The sequence below is a fragment of the Rhizophagus irregularis genome, chromosome 10 (assembly GCF_026210795.1).
Source record: "Rhizophagus irregularis chromosome 10, complete sequence".
In the NCBI taxonomy this organism is placed as follows: domain Eukaryota; kingdom Fungi; phylum Glomeromycota; class Glomeromycetes; order Glomerales; family Glomeraceae; genus Rhizophagus; species Rhizophagus irregularis.
In genome coordinates, this window is record NC_089438.1 from 73916 (window position 1) to 94282 (window position 20367).

At 35.8% G+C, this 20367-nt stretch overlaps 4 protein-coding genes across 4 annotated transcripts; all 4 read left to right on the plus strand.

Moving 5' to 3' along the window:
* Nucleotides 1-8103: 8103 nt before the first annotated feature.
* Nucleotides 8104-11454, plus strand: OCT59_001597 (uncharacterized protein; the record flags this gene model as incomplete). The annotated part of the gene is made up of 3 exons (XM_066143938.1): nt 8104-8186; nt 8290-9472; nt 11005-11454. 3 exons carry the CDS (start codon nt 8104-8106, stop codon nt 11452-11454), a joined length of 1716 nt encoding a protein of 571 aa, XP_065995149.1.
* Nucleotides 11455-11547: 93 nt separating this feature from the next.
* On the plus strand, nt 11548-12042 carry OCT59_001598 (uncharacterized protein; the record flags this gene model as incomplete). Its single annotated transcript, XM_025332159.2, has 1 exon — nt 11548-12042. One exon carries the CDS (start codon nt 11548-11550, stop codon nt 12040-12042), a length of 495 nt encoding a protein of 164 aa, XP_025176147.2.
* Nucleotides 12043-12124: 82 nt separating this feature from the next.
* OCT59_001599 (uncharacterized protein) lies at nt 12125-12595 on the plus strand (the record flags this gene model as incomplete). Its single annotated transcript, XM_025329198.2, has 1 exon — nt 12125-12595. One exon carries the CDS (start codon nt 12125-12127, stop codon nt 12593-12595), a length of 471 nt encoding a protein of 156 aa, XP_025176251.2.
* A 109-nt stretch (nt 12596-12704) lies between these two features.
* Nucleotides 12705-13094, plus strand: OCT59_001600 (uncharacterized protein; the record flags this gene model as incomplete). The annotated part of the gene is made up of 1 exon (XM_066143939.1): nt 12705-13094. One exon carries the CDS (start codon nt 12705-12707, stop codon nt 13092-13094), a length of 390 nt encoding a protein of 129 aa, XP_065995150.1.
* Between the last annotated feature and the right edge of the window lie 7273 nt (nt 13095-20367).

The window sequence follows — 20367 nt, forward strand, 5'->3', positions numbered from 1 at the left end:
TGGGTAAATTACTCATATAAGTGACTACTGTACCATTGCATATTTACTCCAGTATCACTGTCACTTTTTTACCCCATGTAATTTTTTGTGGCGCATCAGCTTCATTTGCTTTTTTGTGTAACATTTATCTTAGAAAAATTTTAATTGCAAAATTTTTCGCTTCTTGCACTTTTAAAATATTTAAAAAATTAAATTTTCATACTTAAAGTATAAAAAATATTGATTTCTTCCTCTTAAAATTTTATGTTTTTAAATTTAATAAAAAAACTAAAAGTTAATAAAACAATAAAATATGCTTTATTAATAAAAAATGATAAGTTCATTTGATTTTTACTTTGAAATTTATATCTGCTTATTTATTAATAAAATAAAATGCATAACCCATAAAATAAATGTAATAAATAATACTTAAATAAATATAAAAATGCGCGTCTCCTATATCTCCTAATAAATATAATAAAGCAAATACAATAAATAACATTTAAATAATATAAAAATGTGTATCTCCTAATGAAATAAATATAATAAATAATACTTAAATAAATATAAAATGTGTCTCTTTTAACTTTCCTAATAGATATAATAAAACAAATATGATAAATAACCTAAATAAATATATAAATATGTGTTGTATAAAGAGGACCCCAGATATCTAATATAAAGGTCATAATGGACTTTTGGCCAAAAACACCACTTTTTGCTGAAACTCAAAAAATCGTTTCCAGTGATTCAATTTTAATGAACTTTTTTTTATTTTGTAGCCCTCATTTAGCTCTACAATTTAAAAAAACGTTCATCAAAATTGGACCACTAGATGCCGAGATATTTACAAAAAACGATTTTTTGAACCCTGAAAAATGGGCCAATCTGCCAAAAGTGTGACTTATGACCTGTTTTGGAGATATCCGGGGTCCTGTCTAAAGAGATTTAAAAAATGTATAATGCACTTAATATTGTTACAAAGTATAATTATAACTCCATAAATATGTAAAATAATTCAAAAAAATAATTATTAAAGTACACTGGTAAAAAAATGGTCTATCCTACACATATCCTACACATATCTTACACATATCGGGTACTCAAAATGTAGAAAATCATACACAAATAATACACATATCATACACATATCGGGTACTCATATATATAGTATACTTATCAGGTACCTGATACACTCCCGCGCAATAAGTTTAGGACCACCTTATTTTTGTTTATATTAATAAAGTTTTATTCTTATTTATATAATTTATTTTTTTTAAAAAAAAATTTGTGTTATAATTTTTTGAATAAACATAAAAAATTACCATATTTGCATTTATAAATCATGTAAAATAAAGTTTTTTTTTAATAGTAAAATTTTAACTCTTTAACTAAAGCAGTTACAGTAAAATGAATACAAAATTCTAATAGTTTAGCTAACAATAAAATTATATTCCAAATTTCATGAAAATTGAGTCAGTAGTTATCGAGAAATTAATAATTAAAGATCGACAATTTATATATGAAAATCATTTATTTATTAGGTCAAATATATAAATTGTCGATTCTTAATTGTTAATTTCTCAATAACTACTGATTCGATCTTTACGAAATTTGAAATATAATCTTATGTTTACCTAACTATTTAAATTTTGTACTTATTTTTGTTGTAATCACTCTGGTTGAAAAGTTAAAAATTTGTCATTGAGAAAAAAACCTTGTATTATATGATTTATAAAGATCAATATGATAATTTTTTATATTTATTCAAGAAATTACAATGTAAAGAATTTTTTTTAAAAAAAAACTTATATAAATAAGAATAAAACATTATTTATATAAACAAAAATAAGGTGGTCCTAAACTTATTGCGCGGGAGTGTATATATATGATATATATATTAGTACCCGATATGTGTATGATATGTGTATTATTTGTGTATGATTTTCTACATTTTGAGTACCCGATATGTGTAAGATATGTGTAGGATAAATCATTTTTTTACCAGTGGTAATGCTATACTTGTTAAGCAACTTTATTTAGCTTTTAAAAAATGACCAAAGTACCAAAATTATGCTCTAATCTTTGTATAAAGAAAGATAAACAAAAAAATAAAAATAGTTAATATAGTAGTTAAAAATAAACTAACAATAAATTTTATACTTAAATAATTATTTAAACTCGATATTTACAGCTTTTTATAAACTTTTTGTCTGATATTAAAGAAAGAAAGAGAAAAAAGAAGAAAGAGTTACAAAAGTTATAAAATTACTGTTGTTAAACATAAATAAATAAATCAATGAGGCTAATGTGGCACAAAATCACGTAGGGGTAAAAAAGTGATGGTGATACTGGAGAAGATGCTATTGTATTATATACTAATCTGCAGCAACATGTGATCATGTCACTTGCTGTATATAGGGGTCGTTTAAAGTCATGTTCAATCATGTGACTTGACATTTTATGAATAAGCTATTTTTTTATAAACTAAGATTAATGTAAGTATGAAAATTTTAGAATAAGTGTATTTTGATCTGCTTTACAAGTTTACTTAGTGAAAAAAAGCTGGTTTTAAACACTGTTTTTGACTTTACATATGAATGAATAATCTTTGCTGATCATATCCAAACACAGGTCGAAAAGTGAAAAATCAGGCATCAATCAGTCACCAATCGGTCACCAATCAGGTACCTGATTGGTGACCGATTGGTGACTGATTGGCATTTTCGTCAAATACCGTCACCAATCAGGCAGTTTGTTAACTTTTGATCCAGTGATCAGAAAAGAATGAAATATAGCTCATTGGAATCGTCTCAACAAGACGAATCTAATGGTAGTAAAATCGCATCTCTAGGATTAATAGTTAATAAAAAATTAAATAAAATATAAATGATACATTTTATTTTTATATTTTACTTAATTTCTCATCAAGTATTAATCCTAGAAATGCGATTTTACTACCATTAGATTCGTCTTGTTGAGACGATTCCAATGAGCTATATTTCATCCTTTTCTGATCACTGGATCAAAAGTTAGTAAACTGCCTGATTGGTAACGGTATTTGGCGAAAATGCCAATTAGTTACCAATCAGTCACCAATCAGCTATCTAATTGGTGACCGATTGGTGCCTGATTTTTCACTTTTCGACCTGTGAAAAATGGATAATGAAAATGAAAAAATTCAAATAAGTCAAAAACGGTATTCAAAACCCCATGTTGCGCACTAAGTAAACTTGCACAGCAGGCTAAAATACATATATTATGTATAATTTAAAAGTTTTATGTATTGGCAAAAAAGTTTTATTTGTAAAAAATAAATTTTTACAAGTTACGTGATTGAACATGGCTTTAGATAACCCCTGTATATAGTAATTCTGCAGCAAGTCACGTGATAGCAAATATGTGCTTTTTACTAGCCAGTTGTAGTCGTAATAAATAACAAATTACTGATGATACACAAAGCTATTATTAATGAATTTTTAATAAAAATTCGTTATACAAATATTCTGAATTTTGCTATATGATATTAAAAGCCCATTATAGTATTACCAAATTTTTTCATAATAAAAGTTAGATTAGTATGGACACTAAATTTGTTATAACGTAAGCCAACTATATATATTTAATTTTTTTTATTTGTATGTCAATCAAAATATTTATGACACTATATGTATTACAGTAAATGAATAATTTTTTTTTTTCAGATAAGAAATCAATAAGATAATTTTTTGATTAAAAGTGATGAAACATATTAAGACAATGATACAGATTATTAAAGATCAATTGAATGAATTAAATTTTTTGAATAGTTTGAACACTTATACAAGAAATAAAAATATTTTTAATGACCTTTAGTAAATTCCATTCATATTAGTAAATAAACAAGTTATTATTTAGATAAATTGTCTTTAAAAAAGTTGAGCTAGTAATAAAATAGCCAATATATCATTATCAGTTATACTGATTTACCAGTATATATTTCTTTATAAATATCATAAATACAGTATCATATAATCTTGTTTTTCTGTACAATTATGTATTTTCAGTGATTCAGCATAACTAGGAAATGGTTCAGTTTCTTTTGGCAAAGCAAATAGTTTATAGAAGAACTAATCAATAGACTAGTGATTATAATTAAAGTAAAATAAAATATAATTACACATTTGAATCAAATTAAAAGGATTGAAGTTTTTTTTAAATACAGTCAAACCTCTATAATATACCGATAAGGTTCATCAGAAAATTTGTTTAGGCGTAATTTAGTGTAATATTTCGAAGGTGGTGTAAAATTTCGAAATATTACACTAAAAACGTAATATTACAAAAGTTTACACTTTTAAATTTAAATAATTATAGTAATTTAAGAATATCTCGCTATCTACTGATCCAATCAAGACGATCTATAGCTTATTGGAATCAGCTCATCAAGACGAATCGAATGGTAGTAAAATCGCATTTCTACAGTTGATAGAACGCTCTATAGTATACAATAAAGTTTTAAATTAATAGAAAGCCATCTATTGAACGTAAAGATGCGATTTTACCACCATTCGATTCGTCTTGATGAGCTGATTCCAATGAGCTATAGATCGTCTTGATTGGATCAGTAGATAGTGAGATATTCTTAAATTACTATAATTATTTAAATTTAAAAGCGTAAACTTTTGTAATATTACGTTTTTAGTGTAATATTTCGAAATTTTACACCACCTTCGAAATATTACACTAAATTACGCCTAAACAAATTTCCTGATGTTGTTTTAGGGAAAAAGTATCAGTATATTGAATTATTAGTATACAATTCTTTACTAAAAATGATATATTTTTTGACATATATTTTTAGTATTTCTGAATGCCTTACAAAAGCTCTACAAGAATATTTTGTTATACATTACAACCATATTATCTGGACTTATAATTTCATCTCAGTATATTTGAAATTATTTTTTTATATTTTTGTCATACATTTTAAATAGATTTTGAAATAAATATTTATTAATTCAGTAATCATTTACATAATAGCTTTACAATGTATTTATAATAGTTTTTTAATTAATTTGCAATCTTTATACAATATTCACAATGTTATTAAATTATATATTTAACACGTGATATACATTATTTTTTCTTATACTTCCTACTATTACCATCTGATTTTTGGCATTAAAGTATAGAACGTAATGATCCATGTCGTCGGGCTGGTAGTGTGCCTCGCTAGCGCTCACCCCACCTCGGCCATGGCCTCGCAGTACCTACATCCCCCCTCCGTGGGGCAGGTTTACCTGCCACAGTACCATGGTCTGCCACGGTATTTTTCCACTTTTTTTTTTTCTACATTTTTTCTTATATATAACTTACTATGACAACTATGGCAACTATGGCAGACTACTTAAAAACGGAATAAAAATGTGAATAAAGCCGAAATCAAACAGAATCTCCTGCCATAGTACCTGCCATAGTACGAAAAATCTTATAATAATACTATGGCAGCCTTAGTCAGCCCCTCAGACCCCAAAACCCGATTCACGCTATGATTACCCTTTATATACTCACCTAGACCCTCCAAGTATGATTCCCTATGTCCTGAACTATGGCACCCGAACTATGGCAGCCGAACTATGGCAGCCGAACTATGGCACCCGAACTATGACCACTTACCCCCGTCAGAAAAAATATATTCGGCAATTGAAGATTAGGTAACTATAAATTAGTACTCGATTTGATAGAACAAAAAATGGCCGCTCAAGTTCCAGCAATCTTTAACCCCAACAACCGTTTCTTCTACGATGACCTTCTTAAAAAATGTGTAGGTACACACACGAAAGAAAGCGTCAATTCAGCAATCTTGGCTTCTGTGGCTTTCATCACCACAAAATCCGGCATGTGGATTAGAAAAAAGAAGGCTTACAATGGAAGCATATACTTCGAGTTCGCCGCAGATCTTAAGGGGATTTCTACTAAGCACAAGGTAATTATTCGGTCAGATACCGGAGAAGACAGTGACGTGACCACATCCACCAAATTAAAGGATCTTCTTCTCCAAGCATCAATCGCAAAGATCTGTTATACAGATGTAAACTTCATGCCTTATCCCCCAAATGCGCCAAAGTATAATCCTGAATTCTTCAATCTCTTCCTAGGTTTCAGGGCCCAACCCGCTAAGCGCATCAAACCAAACCTAGTTAATCCAATCATCCGACACGTTCATGAGGTATGGTGTGCAGAGGACAAGCAATTAACTATATACATCCTCAACTGGCTCGCATTTCTAATTCAAAATCCAGACAAAAAACCCGGTACAGCAATTATCATGCGCAGTCCCCCCAGATGTGGTAAGAATATCTTAACCGATTTTATCGGAGAACGTATTCTCGGCCGTGAAAATTTCCTCTCCACTACTCGTCTTGAAGATGTAATGGGAAGGTTCAATGTGGCTGTTCGTGCCAAAAAACTTATCATCCTCAATGAATGCGATATGTCAGGCAAGGAATGGCACGGGGCAAACAACCGACTCAAGAGTTTAATCACCGAGCCTTACATCTCTATTGAGGAAAAGGGGATAGATGTGAAGGTTATTGATGACTTTGCTGGCTACATGATCCTTAGTAATCATGCTATGCCAATTCGCATAGAAATGGGAGATGAAAGATTTGTAGTTCTCAACGTCTCAGCCAAATATAAGGGCAATAGAGAATACTTCGGTTCTCTCGTAAAAGTATTAGAAAATCCGGATACAGCCAGTTCCTTCATGTCCTATCTACTTAGCCGAGACTTAACTGGCTTCAATCCCCGATCTATTCCTGATACTCAAATGAAACAGGAGTTAATTGAAGCAAGTATCCCGAATCCCCAGCGTTTTATACAATATTACCTTGAAATGATGTGGCCCGACAATTGCGACACACTTGAAATCCCGTGTACAAATTTCTATAGCACTTACCAGAATTGGTGCAGTGAGAAGGGTGAAAACAAAATACTAAGTGACAATAAATTCGGTATGGAGATTAAACAATTCGCCCCTAAAATGCGTGTAAGCCGCTCAGGTACCCGAATAAACTATTACATACTAGATAAAGCAAAAATCGTGGAGAATTTTAGTAAAGTAATCCAAGATGTACAAGACGTACAGGAAGCACCAGTAGAGGGAGTAGAGTTAGTTGCCGAGAAACCCGCTGAGGAAAAACCCGCTGAGAAAAAACCTGAACCCGCTGAGGAAAAACCCACTGAGAAAAAACCCAAACCCGCTGAGGAAAAACCCGCTGAGAAAAAACCCGAACCCGCTAAGGAAAAACCTGCACCTGTAATTCGCAAGACTCCTCCACCGCTTCCACCCAAGCCTGACCACTTAAAAGAACGTCCACAAGAGTTAAGAAAAGAACAACCAGATCCCGATGAAGATACTAATGAGTCAAACACTGATAAATCTATAGATAACTTCTCAGATTGTTATCTATCTGACGAGGAACCCGACCAAGAAGAACCTATCCCCGAGCCAGATAACTACGACGTTTTAGATGACTTGCTATCTGACTCAGATTTTACAACTGTGAACCCAGCTCCTGAACAACAACCCGAGTATCCCGCAGAATCTTCTGCATCTGTCACTAAGCCTGACCCAGAACCAGCTTCTGAAGAGCAATTTATCCCAGAACCCGACACAGAACCAGAAGTTGACCAGGATCCTGAACCAAAGGAAGGCACTCGAGCGCACTGGGCTTGGCAAGAAAGGCACCGATGGGATCGCAAACCATGGGTTAAAAATTTAAAGGACCAGGTCTTCAATGATCTCTACAATACAGGTAAGGAATTATGGGCCAAGTACCAAGACGCGTCAGACGAATATGACTGGGAAATACTCGCGTTTGAAATAGAGGAATGTCCCACAACGCGTATTGAGGACGAGTACCAGTACTACCTTATGGAGGTAGTAGACCGCTTCAAGGACTGGATTGAATATAATGGATACTTACCTAAAATACCTAGCCGTAAAGAACTCGCAGATTTAATAAGAATATACAAGGAGAATCGTAATGCCGAGATTATTCCCACCCCTCTGGTTATGAAACTATGAGGGCAGATAAGGGTAAAGCGCGAGAGATCCCCGAAGAACGTCCAAAAACCGATATGGAACGTGAATGGGAGGCTGCCAATGGAATCATCGATGACTGGGACGAAGAGGATACTGAGGGCGCTATCAACGACATATTGTAAGCGCTATTTGAGATTATTTCTTTTTTTTTTCGTATATATATAGAAAGATATTATTTATAGTTGAAGACAAATCATATACATAAAAATGCAATACTCAAGAATTGCCCGCACTTTACCAACACGACCTGACATCAAGGAACTTCAGTATTCCGGTACTCGCTTTTCCAGAGGAGCTATCGCCAGACTCGGTCAGACTCTCCAGACGCGATTTCCAGATAGAAAGTTCCAGATCCTACTTCCCTATGAAAACTGGAAACCCGGTGGATGGACATCAGGAAACCAACCAGCCAGCCTCTTTTCACTATTAGACCATTATGATGAAGCACAACTACCGGATGACGCAGACCCTGATTATTTTGAACGATTCATAATTTATGCAAGAGATAGTCCACCGGCCGCAGGAGGATGCAATGGGGAGCTAAATGATTGCCTGTATGAATGCCTAAAAAATATTTACGGCACATTCTCTAAAATGCCAAAGTCAATCGAAAAGCCCGAGTATATCAAAAAGGCATTAGGTCTCAATCGCGATGCTCCCATCCCAGTTTCATGCATGGACAAGGTTGAACAACTCGCAGGAAGTCTCACAATTAATATTGTGGGGGACATTACCCGAATCTCTAAGAGTAAGTCCGATAGATGTGTAACACTCATCCTATCAGAAGGCCATTACTCCCTCGCGTTAAATCCCGGAAGACTCCACCCCAGTAAAATAGATAGAAAGCGTAATTTACCCATCGTATACCATGAAGATGGGACCAATAATGTAGTCACAATATACAACGGCAAAACGGTTAAGTCTTGTACAATTGCGCAGTTTCAAAAAACTAAGAATTCCAAGAGTTCCTTTATCTCTGTTGAGAAAAACCGTAAAACGGGAATATATGAAACTCTTGAAGAAGCATATCAGAGAATCCACGAGGAGCGGGATGTCTTCTTACAAACTACAAAGAAGTTCGGTTTAGGAATCGACTTATCATACCATAACTGGTCTTACAAAAGAACGGCTCTCTGGTTATTCGAACGATTAAGTGTAGGGATTCCAGCCAATGATCCTCTTGACCCGATAGAAGCAGAGTGGTTAAGTGATGCAATGATGGGAGGATTAATCTGGGCAGATAACGAGTGGAAGGGCTATGGAAGACAGTACGACGCAACAAGTTTATACCCGAGTATTCAACAATCGAATGCAAACTTTCCAATCAGACGGGGTAAATTCCAGACACTTAATGACTTTGTTGACCACAGGGGTTATGCCTTGTATGGATTATTCTGTGCCAAGGTAAGTGGGAATAATATTCTCTTCCGACAGAATAAAAGGGGAATCTATACATTCATCGACTTACAACGAGCAAAAAAACTTGGTCTTAATATACAGTTAATACAGAATGGTGAGATCCCCCAATTCCCTCTGTCATCAATTTACAGAGTTGCCACATCGAACGGGCATTCCCATGGTCGAACGAACGAATAAACGAACGAACGAACAATTAAACGAGCGAACAATTAATCAACAACATAATCAAACAACATAATCAACAAACAACATACAACAACATATAACAACATATAACAACATATAACAACAACATTCTTGGTTCACAAAATAAATAGCGTTAGTAATATAAAACGTCGAACGATATAAAATAAACTTTAACTTCTCTAAATTTTCCCCAAATTATATCCACTTTTACCTTTAATTTCAAACTTCGATAGCTCTCGCTACGAATTATTACTTTTCAAAACATATATTTAATTCATCTTAAAATTTTTATTTGTTTAATTAAAATTAATTAAGCGAACATTAATTAAAGTTTAGGGCGAACCTATTACCTTTAATTAACATTAAACTTCATTAACAAATAATTAAATGAAACTTATATTTTATTTGAGTTCTGTGGATGAGAACTATGGAATTACTTTGAATTCCGCTCTCTATATATACAATTTTTATGCTACTTTCTATTCTATCTATATACTATCTTTTATATTCTTTACATATTATCGTTGAACTATCTTTCTAATATACTTCTTTTATGTTCTTTTACATATTATCTTTGAACTATCTTTTTAATATACTATTTATATTCTAAATACGCTATCTTTTAATATGCTATCTTATATATTATTTTATATATTATCTTTTCTATTATTCGAATATTACATCGTAAAGAAATAATTTATAACCCATCTTTTATGGCTGTGCTATCTTTTCTTTAAAATAATCTTTCAAATATTATGTCGTAAAGATATAATCCATCTTTTGTGGCTGTGTTATCTTTTTATATATGTTCTTTTTAATATGTTATCTTTTATATTCCATCTTTATACTATCTCTTCATATTATCTTTTATATTATTTCGTGTTCTTTAATCTTTCCGACATTATTTTATATGTTCTTTTAATCCACTTTATGTGTTTTGCTTATAATTTATCTTCTGTGGCTTATAATTATTCTTTCTTATCGTTCTTATTGTTAAAGATCGCTAAGCCGCAAATGATCGACTCTATTTTTCCTATTGGTTCTTTGTCAATCATTTGATAAATATTACATCATGTAGATCATTACTCTTCCTAAATGTTTATCCTTTTCGGCTAATTATTTATCCATCCACGCCAATTCACAATCAATTTGTTCGTTCTTAATATTTGGAAATTACATTTGGTGGTTGAATTTTATCATCTTTTCATGCTTGATATTCGACCGTTTACAATGGGAAGCCAAATGCATTGATATATGATAGAGAAGCGAGAATCCCTGGAACTGTAATATTCGGTGAGTATGTACACTTCCTCTTCAAAATTAAAAACCAGGGTGGCGTAGCTGGCCGCGTGGCAAAGCGAGTTCTCAACACATTATGGGGAGCATTATGCCAGAGGAAGCGTAATTACAAGACACTCACCACAGATCAAACAGACCCATTTACATTTCCAGAGGGCCATACACTCGACTCTATCATACCAGTAGGATCTGACCAGTGGCGATTCCAGTTTACAAACCCGGGTAATCCCTTCAAAGGTGAGTATCCCAGGATCGCCCCATTCTTATTAGCACGTGGTCGCAAAATCACATCTGAGGCAATTCAACCATACAAGGATAAAGTACGACATATCCATACAGACGGATTTATTTTAGAAGAACAGCCAGATAGCCCCGCGCTTTTCACTTGTTCAGAGAATGCAGATACGACTCTAAAGACTTTCAAGTTTGAAACCGCGGGATACTGCCATGTGAAAAATGCGAACAAGGTTATCTGGACATGATTGCTAGGGACCGGTATGTATATTTTTTACTGACATATCGTTATGGCATAATTGAATAAACCTATGGGATATGTAATCTTACGAGATACCCAAATGCAAAACACCGACGGATTAGGTAGACAAGACGATGAAAGTTTCCACGCGTGGGCTAAGCGCATTCAGAATGCTGTGCAATATTATGAGACTTGTAGTAGAATAGGTTTTCATAGGCGGCTACCTTATCCAAGGTCTCGTCAAGCTGTATATGCTTATATTGTGCACATTAGAAGAATAGTATCACGACTACCAAATAGGTGGTACTGTACCTACTGTAAATCTTTTATTGATCGCGGATGGGGAGCTGACGCTTTCATGGATCAAGCGGTGCGACTACATTTATATAGTTGCCCAAAGCATTTTAATTTCGACTATTATACTCATCATGCTGAAATGATCCAGAATGCCTTTAGGAGATATATAGAAAGAAGGAACAATAAAGCGGCTAGGATAATCCAGAAAGTCGCTATCCCCTGGTTATATAGACCAGGCTCTCCATTGATACAAAAGGCTGAGCGACACTTCTACTGCCTCGCAGTATCCCAAGTGTAAACCCCGAGGTTCATATTTATTTTTTCTCATTCGAATGAACAGGTAACTGAAGATTTATATTTTTTACAAAGTACAAAGAATCATGTCAACATATACCGAATTCACAAGCATTGTTAACAGCACTGACAGCACTAGTGAGGAGGTTATTTACGAGGCATCGCGCATTCAGCCTAGTGTTATCTCTGACGAAACTGTCCCCAAGATTATCCGCGCATTAAAAGATACTATAGTAGTCGCATTAGTATCTGGGTTTAGCAAAACCAGTTACCTCGTCCAGGACCACGTGAAGTATATCAAGCGAATCCAGACGGCAAATTCTCCTGTATCATATGTGAAGTTCGTGGCCAGAAAACTCTTCCCAGATAATGCGGCATATACTGCTAAAATAGCAAAAATCCGCGAATCATACAAGAATAAACAAGCTCTCCTAGATAAGCTTGAGGCCCTCTTCGAATTGTATTATAATGCGACTAAGGACTCATCAACCGGTCCCCCAAAGCGAGCTATTACTAAAAACGAGGCTGAGAAAACCTTAACAGAACTTCTTGCATAAGCGGCTCCTGTGGTCCTACGATTCTGTACGAATTTAGTCTATATTTTTTATCCATGTGTAATAGGCATACAGTAATTGAAGATAGCTATAGTATAAGTAACATAACATCATGTTGGACCGATTACCAGTAGAAATAGTCGAACGCATTGTCACAAAGATCCTGGATACTGACCTTATTGCAGCGAGTAAGGTAGATAGAGTGTGGTGGCAGGAAGTTCGTCGAGAGGCATATAAGAGGTGGAAAAATTATGCCACTACGATCGGGTATGTCCGAGCTCTTGGAAAGCCATTCAAAAAAGGGAATGTTGACTGGATAACATTTGAAGATGTAAACGACTTCTATAAAAGATGGATAGACCGCCTCACCGAGGATCAGCTTTATATTATGGAGAAAATGCTTAGGAATGGGATGGTCGTGACCCAAGAGAGGGAAACCATAGAGCATGCATTAAGTGAACATAGATGGGGAGGCGATCCTTGGAGACTGGGAGTGGAATGAATGGACTCAACAGGAGTAAGCATTTTGTACTTGACTTTCGTAGGAATTACCCTGCAGAGTCATATTTTTTAGATCCGGCCGGCATTACCGCGTAATCCCGAATTACCGAAAAAGGAAATTTATGTTACACAAGGTTCCAAACGCATTCTTACCAAATCGATTTTTTGTGGAACGGGTATCGCCCAAAAAGGAAATGATCTACGTACCGCATGAAATCACGTGACACTCTACACATTTGTTCAGGGTATCACGTGACATGAACTCCGTTCACATTTTCTGTAATATAATCCATAGTTTTTCCATGAATGCTTTTTAGGCCAATAATCCAATAACTTATTCATCAGGTATCCTCGTGTTTTGCGACAAGGACTGATGACCATGTAACCTCATCATCAGGCATCCTCGCATTTTTTGACAAGGACTGATAGATCTCTTACTGCCGATCTATTAACCAAAAATTTTCGGAAAGAAAATTTTATATCTTCGTATTAACAACTCTTATATTTTACCCAACTCATACCTTCTAACATGTCTAGAAACCTTGCTAGAAGAGGTGGCGGCAGCTATAACCCTAACAGTAATAAGGCTGCTCGTCAAGAGAAGAAAAATAATAAAAAACAACTCTCTGACAACTCTGGTTCCGATAGTGATAACACTTCCCAAAAACGTTCCCGTATTATTACAAAAGACTCTATGGATGAAGACTATGAAGATTTCGTTGCCGACGCGCCGGCTGACGGTGGTTTAGTTGGTTCAACTTCGACCGCTATTCCTCAACAAAATAATTCCCGCAGCACCGCCCAAGAAAATACTCAAGCTTCTACCCCAAATAATTCTGCTGCGCCTACTGCGCCTGGCCAAGACGCGTCCACTGGAGCTAACGCGTCTATTCATGCACCTCGAAACAAAGAAAATAACTCATCCCCTAACGCGTCCCTCAATATGGACGTGAATGATGGCACATCGCCCGATCAGGCTGTCGATCCCTCCCCTACCATTACCATTAATCGTCAAGATTTCCTGGCTGCGGCTGCGCCCAACTCCGCTCCCCAAACTCTAGAGAAACTTAAAACTAATAAGGCAATTATAGATGCCGTTAACAATTTATTTTTAGAAACTTACGAATCATATACCGGTCGGGCTCGTATTTATGGATTCAGGTTGGGGACGCTAAGCGTCCCATCATACATTTTCATACTGCGGAGGCTCGTGATTTGTGTGTTGGAAGCACACACTCCAATTTTCCGGACCTACAATTCCACCTATACGATCCCAAACAACTCCAGTCCGATGAAGACCTCCGTGCAATTCAAGTCACAGATATACCTTTCTTCATTACTAAACCGCAACTCCAATCCTACTTCAAGAAATTCAGCAATCTCCTCGCCCCTTCATCTCTACTCAAGGAAAGGCGCTAAGATGCAACAAGCTCGCATTGTCTATGATCATGCTGATGCCATCTCCCGTTTCACTACTCAATGGGCAGTTTACTTCTTTTCCACCTGCTTACGTGTTACCCCATGCCATTACTCTTTGGATCAAAAAGCTGCTCGTAGAACGTTTGTAGCTGTTCTCTCTGGACTTCCCGCTAATACCAAAGATATCCATCTCGCCCCTTTGGTCAAAGAACATGGAGCAAAAGCCATTAACATCCCCCTTTCCCTAAATTCTTATAAACCCAAACCTTGGGCTTATGTTACCTTCAACTCGCAAGAGACAATGGATGCCGCTATGGAGCAGACTATTGGTTTCCAAGGTCGTACTCTTCGATGGGGTACATCCAACGATTCGAAAGCTCTTTGCCACCGATGTGGTAAACTCGGTTGTGCTCCTACCTCTTGTCCGCTTAACCAACGCCGTGGTCGTTCACGTACACGTGACCCTGTAGCTGCTCTTAAAGAACGCTTCAACATTGGCCAAAGGCCCACCCAACAAAGAACGCCGCGCAATAATTCTCGATCTCGATCTCGATCTAAATCTCGGGATCGTTCTGCTTCAGCTCAACGTTCTAATTCCAACTCCAATAGATCTAATAATAATAATTCCAATATTAATGCTAAGCCCTCCTCCTCCTCTGGCTCAGCTAACTCCTCCTCAACTGCTCATGGACGTACACCTTCCAACAACCGTAAAAGCAAAGATAGATCTGTTTCCTTTTCATCCAATGCTCGTGCTCCACTTCCGGATCAGAATTCTCCTAATGCTCTTGAGGCTGCCCTTAAGATTCTTAATGTTTTAAAGAATCTTCAACAAGATGTTGCTCAAGTGGAATCCCGCATTTCAAATCTTGAACTTAACAATCAACGGCTATCTGCTATTGAAGCCCATTTAGGCATCAATCCTCCCTCTGCACCTGTCGTTAATACTGAACCTGATCGAATGGAAGAAGACCCTCCTGAAACCACTGGCACCTTAATCCAGCATCCCAATGCTCCTTTATCTGCTGGTTCAATGAAATCCTCTTCCTCTGCATCTACATCCAACAAAGCCCCACACTCTGTTTCCGCATCCACTTCTAACCCTTCCCCGCAAGACGAATTGATCTCCGTTATTCAAGATCAAAAAGCGATTAAAGATACTTTACAATCGCTCACTGGTTCCATCCAAGGTTTTATTGCTTCTCTTGGTGGTTCTCCCTCCGATCGAGCTTCAGCTCCTTCGCAATAACTGATTTCTCACCTCCTTTCCCCGTACTTTATTATCATAGTGTTCTAATGTCTGACAATTTTAATTATGATACGTTTGTTCGAAACCCACCCAATTAGAGATGTGCCACTTAGTGTTATATAACATATATAACACATATATATAATTAAAAAAATACATACAATATGAATAAAAATTTTTATAAATACAATATATACTTTTATTATTCTATATTAAAAATATACCATTTTTGCTATATAATATTTATAACATTAAAAACAACAAATATAACAAACATAACATGTTATATATGTTATTTATGTTATTTATGTTATATATATCATTAATCTCACTTCACGTGACCAGTGACAGATAAGGGATGAAAATTTTTGTGACTTCAGAATATACAGCCTGGTAATTGATTGATCAAAAAAATTTTTATTCATATTATATGTATTTTTTTTAGTTATATATATATGTTATATATGTTATATAACACTAAGTGGCACATCTCTACACCCAATCCTGTAGATACTTATAATTTTTCAGAACATGAATCTTTATTTACTACATTAAATTCCCCCCCTATTCCCAATTCCTTTAATATTTCATCCTTTAATATTAATGGCCTTCGCCATAATAGTCAAGTTAAAATTGAACAAATTTCAAACTTTTTCAACCTCAAACATATTTCCTTTGGTGGCATTGTAGACACCCATTTACCCCCCAAACAAATTCATTTTTTATCTAAACGCCTTCCTAATTATACTGTCTTTTCCTCTGACATAGATAAAACTAAACAAGTCAAATCTACTGGTGGCGTTTCCCTTTTTATTGAAAAATCTCTTGCTTCTCATGTACAAGATTTTGTTTCACATTCCTCACGTATTTTATCTGTTGACCTTTATTTTAAAGGCAACATTAAATTGCGTATTTTTGTTATATATATCCTCCTATTTCCGATTCTAAACTACGATCTGAAACTATTGATCTCCTTTTACAATTATTAGTGCAAACTAAACAACAAAATTTTTATCACGCCATTTGTGGCGATTTTAATATGCACTTAGATACTTATTACCCTATTTATTTTAACCGCCCTTCTGTTGCTTCTCAACGATCTTATCGTTTGTTGCATCATCTTTTATCTCATGGTTATGAAGAAACCATTCCTGTTAATGCTTCTGATTCCCTAGACACCTTCCACCGTGATGACCAGATTACTCGCATAGACTATGTTTGGTCCTGCCCGATGCTAAAAAGCTTTGCTCTCACTTCCTACATATTCGACGCCCATGATACCTGCTCTTCTGATCACAATCCTGTCATCACGTATTTTGATGATTCACTCTTGGCTGCGTCTATCAAGGTTGCTCGTGCTAAACAACTTCAACGTCGAACTCGCCGCATTTTCAAATTTGATTCAGTCACTACTCAACAATGGGAATCTTTTTCCACTCACACTGACTCATTTTGCGACGTTCTTCCTTCTACTTTTTCAACATGGCACATCAATCAACAATGTGAATACTTACATTCTCGTATCGTGAAAGCTGCTAATGCTTCTCTTCCATCTGTCACAGTTGGTAATCAATACACACCTACGGTGCCTAAAGATTTGGAAGCTTTAACTCAACATTATCGTTTTCTCAGCCATCTTCTGCATTCGATACGCTTATTGCGCAAATATCCTTCCACATATTTTAATAGATATGAACATGTTTGGTCCACTCATTTCATTAGACTTCAAAAGATTCTTCATCTTTATAAGAAGGTTATTCCTTCCCCCCTTATTTTACCTACTTCTTTAACCACATGTAGGCAAGACGGGTTTAATTCTTTACTAGAATCCTTAAAGACTATTTCCAGTGCCCTTTATGGCCTCCTTCTTCTCAAAGAAAAAGATTTTCAAGATTTTTCCATTCGTGCCAAATTGGATTAGGGACAACAATTTTGAATCTGATATTTCCTCATTCATTAATTCAGCTCTCTCAAGGACTCGACGTCGTATCACATTGGATCGTGTCTTTATCGACCACCCTACACAACCTAAACTTCTAACGGACCTGCATGATATTGATGACGCTGTTATCAACCACTTCCAGAATTCCGTACCTATTAAATCATCTCCTCCTGATAACATTTCAGCTCTTCCTGAAAAATGGTCTTCTGCTTATCGCCCTATGGATGATGTGAATTCTTCTATTTATGATTCTTTGTTGGATCCTCCTACTCTTGAAGAATGGTTGTCTACGGTCTCTTCTATGCCTAACGACAAAGCTCCTGGTCCTTCTATGATTACTTATGAGATGCTTAAGCATCTGGGTTCAAACGCTACTGCTCTGGTTTTAATCCTGGTCCAATCATGCTTCCACACTGCAGACATTCCTGATTTATGGCGTCAAGCTATGGTTTTCCCTATCCCTAAACCTCACGAATGGAAATGTCAACTCAAGAATACAAGACCTATTACTTTACTTGAAGTAATTAGGAAATCTTTGGTCAAACTCTTTTATAATCGTCTCGCTTCCATTTTGGCTTCGAATGAAGTTCTCAAAGGAGGAAACTTCGCCGGTCTCCCTGGTGGTTCTTGTCGCGACCCTATTGTCGTCCTGGAATCTATTATCCATGATGCTCATGTCAACAAATCGCCGCTTTGGATCCTTTCACAAGATATTTCGAAGGCTTTCGACTCGGTTGATCTCAAGATGTTGCGTTTTGCTTTAGATCGCATTAAACTTCCTGCTTCTGCCACCAAGTTTATTTTATCCCTTTTTATGAAGCGCTCTAATCGCGTTTTTACTGCTCATGGCACTACACCTTTTTACCGTGTTCGTATTGGTATAGATCAAGGCGAAGTTATCTCTCCTTTACTCTGGGTTATATATATAGACCCTTTATTGACTGTTCTTAAGAATGAAATGATGGACCCATATATACTTCATGCTCCTTCTTTATCTAATCCCTTGGCTGAGACAAGTCCAGATGGATTACGTATGAATAACTTAGTCTTTATGGACGATTCCACTTTAATTTCGTCATCTAAATCTGGAATGGAATCGATGCTTTCTATTACGGAAGAATTTTATCAGATCAATAATACTTCCGCTAATCACAACAAATATGTTTTAATTACTAATTCGTTGCCTCCCACTTCAGCTCCTTCACCTTCTCCAGTCGTGTTTGACTTGCAATTATCTGGACTGAACAAAGTTCCTTCCATTTCTATTGTGCCTATTTCCATGAATAGTTCTTTTCGCTTCCTGGGCGTCTGGTTCAATGTCGCTAGATCTCGTGATTTTGTCAGAAAGCAAGTTGCTTGAGAATGTAACTCTTTCGTTGCTACCGTTCGTCCTGCCAAATTATCTGCTAAACAAGTAGTTTATTTACACAACACTGTCCTTATTCCAAAATTGGAATATCGCATGCAAGTCATACACCTCTCTGAATCTGAATGTGCCTCGGCAACCAGCAGTATCCGTTCCTTGGTTAAACATAAGGCCAATTTTTCACGCGTACTCCCTGATTCTATTTTGTTTTTATCTCAAGGCTTGGGATTGAGGCTGCCTCTCTTGCTTTTGCTGTCTCACCGTTAGCGACTCCTCCTGATAATCATTATTGTTTTTATACTGATGGTTCTTTAATTAACCTTGGCACTCCTGATGTTTCTATGGGTTGGTCTTGGGTACAAGTCCTTGATGGCGCTGGTTTTTTCCAATCTATCGCTGCTCACGCTCATGGAATTTTTCACAATTGGCCTTCTTCTACAAAAGCTGAAATCGCCGCTATACATGCTGCTCTTACAGTCACTCCTCCATCTTCAACGGTCACTATTCATACTGACTCTCAATCTGCCATAGATGGCCTTAGTCTATGTGCTACCTTTTCTTATTCCAATAGTAGGCTTTATTACAAGACCACCAATTTTGAACTCTGGGCTATTATTGAACGTCTCATTTCCTCCAAATCTTTATCCGTCACGGCTGTTAAAGTGAAAGGTCACTCTGGTAATTTCTATAATGACTACGCGGACTCTCTGGCCAACTCTGCGCATACTTCTCCTTCAGCAATTCTTCTTTCTGATCTGGATCAAGTATCTCCTCACGATTTCTTATTAAAATATGATGATATTTTATGCGAATCCAACCCACGACGCCTATTTAAGCAATATTCGCAAATGCTGTGGATGCATAGATTAACGCGTTTATCGCGTTTTAACTTTACCATTGCTTTATCCTCTATCTCAGATTTCGTGATTGATTGGGATCTTACCTGGTTCTCGCTAAATTCTGAACCTCAGCATGATGCTTCATTTACTCGTGCTCATGCTTCCTTTCATCGCACCTTTAAATTCAAACTCTTTTTGGAAGATTTGCCTATCTTGGAACATCTTAAAAGAATTCGCCCGGACTTGTATATTGACATCTTATTGTGTCGTTCGTGCCTCGACTCCAAGGAAGATTTCATGCACTTGTTTATGTGCAAATGTAGACGTATCGCTATGGAACAGATTCTCTTCTCCTACCAACATCACTTTATCAACAAACTTCAAGAAGCTGGTGATCTCGTTAAGAAAGATCCCTCTTTAATTATTAACAAATTTAAATCTCTTCCTTGTTGGTCCTTT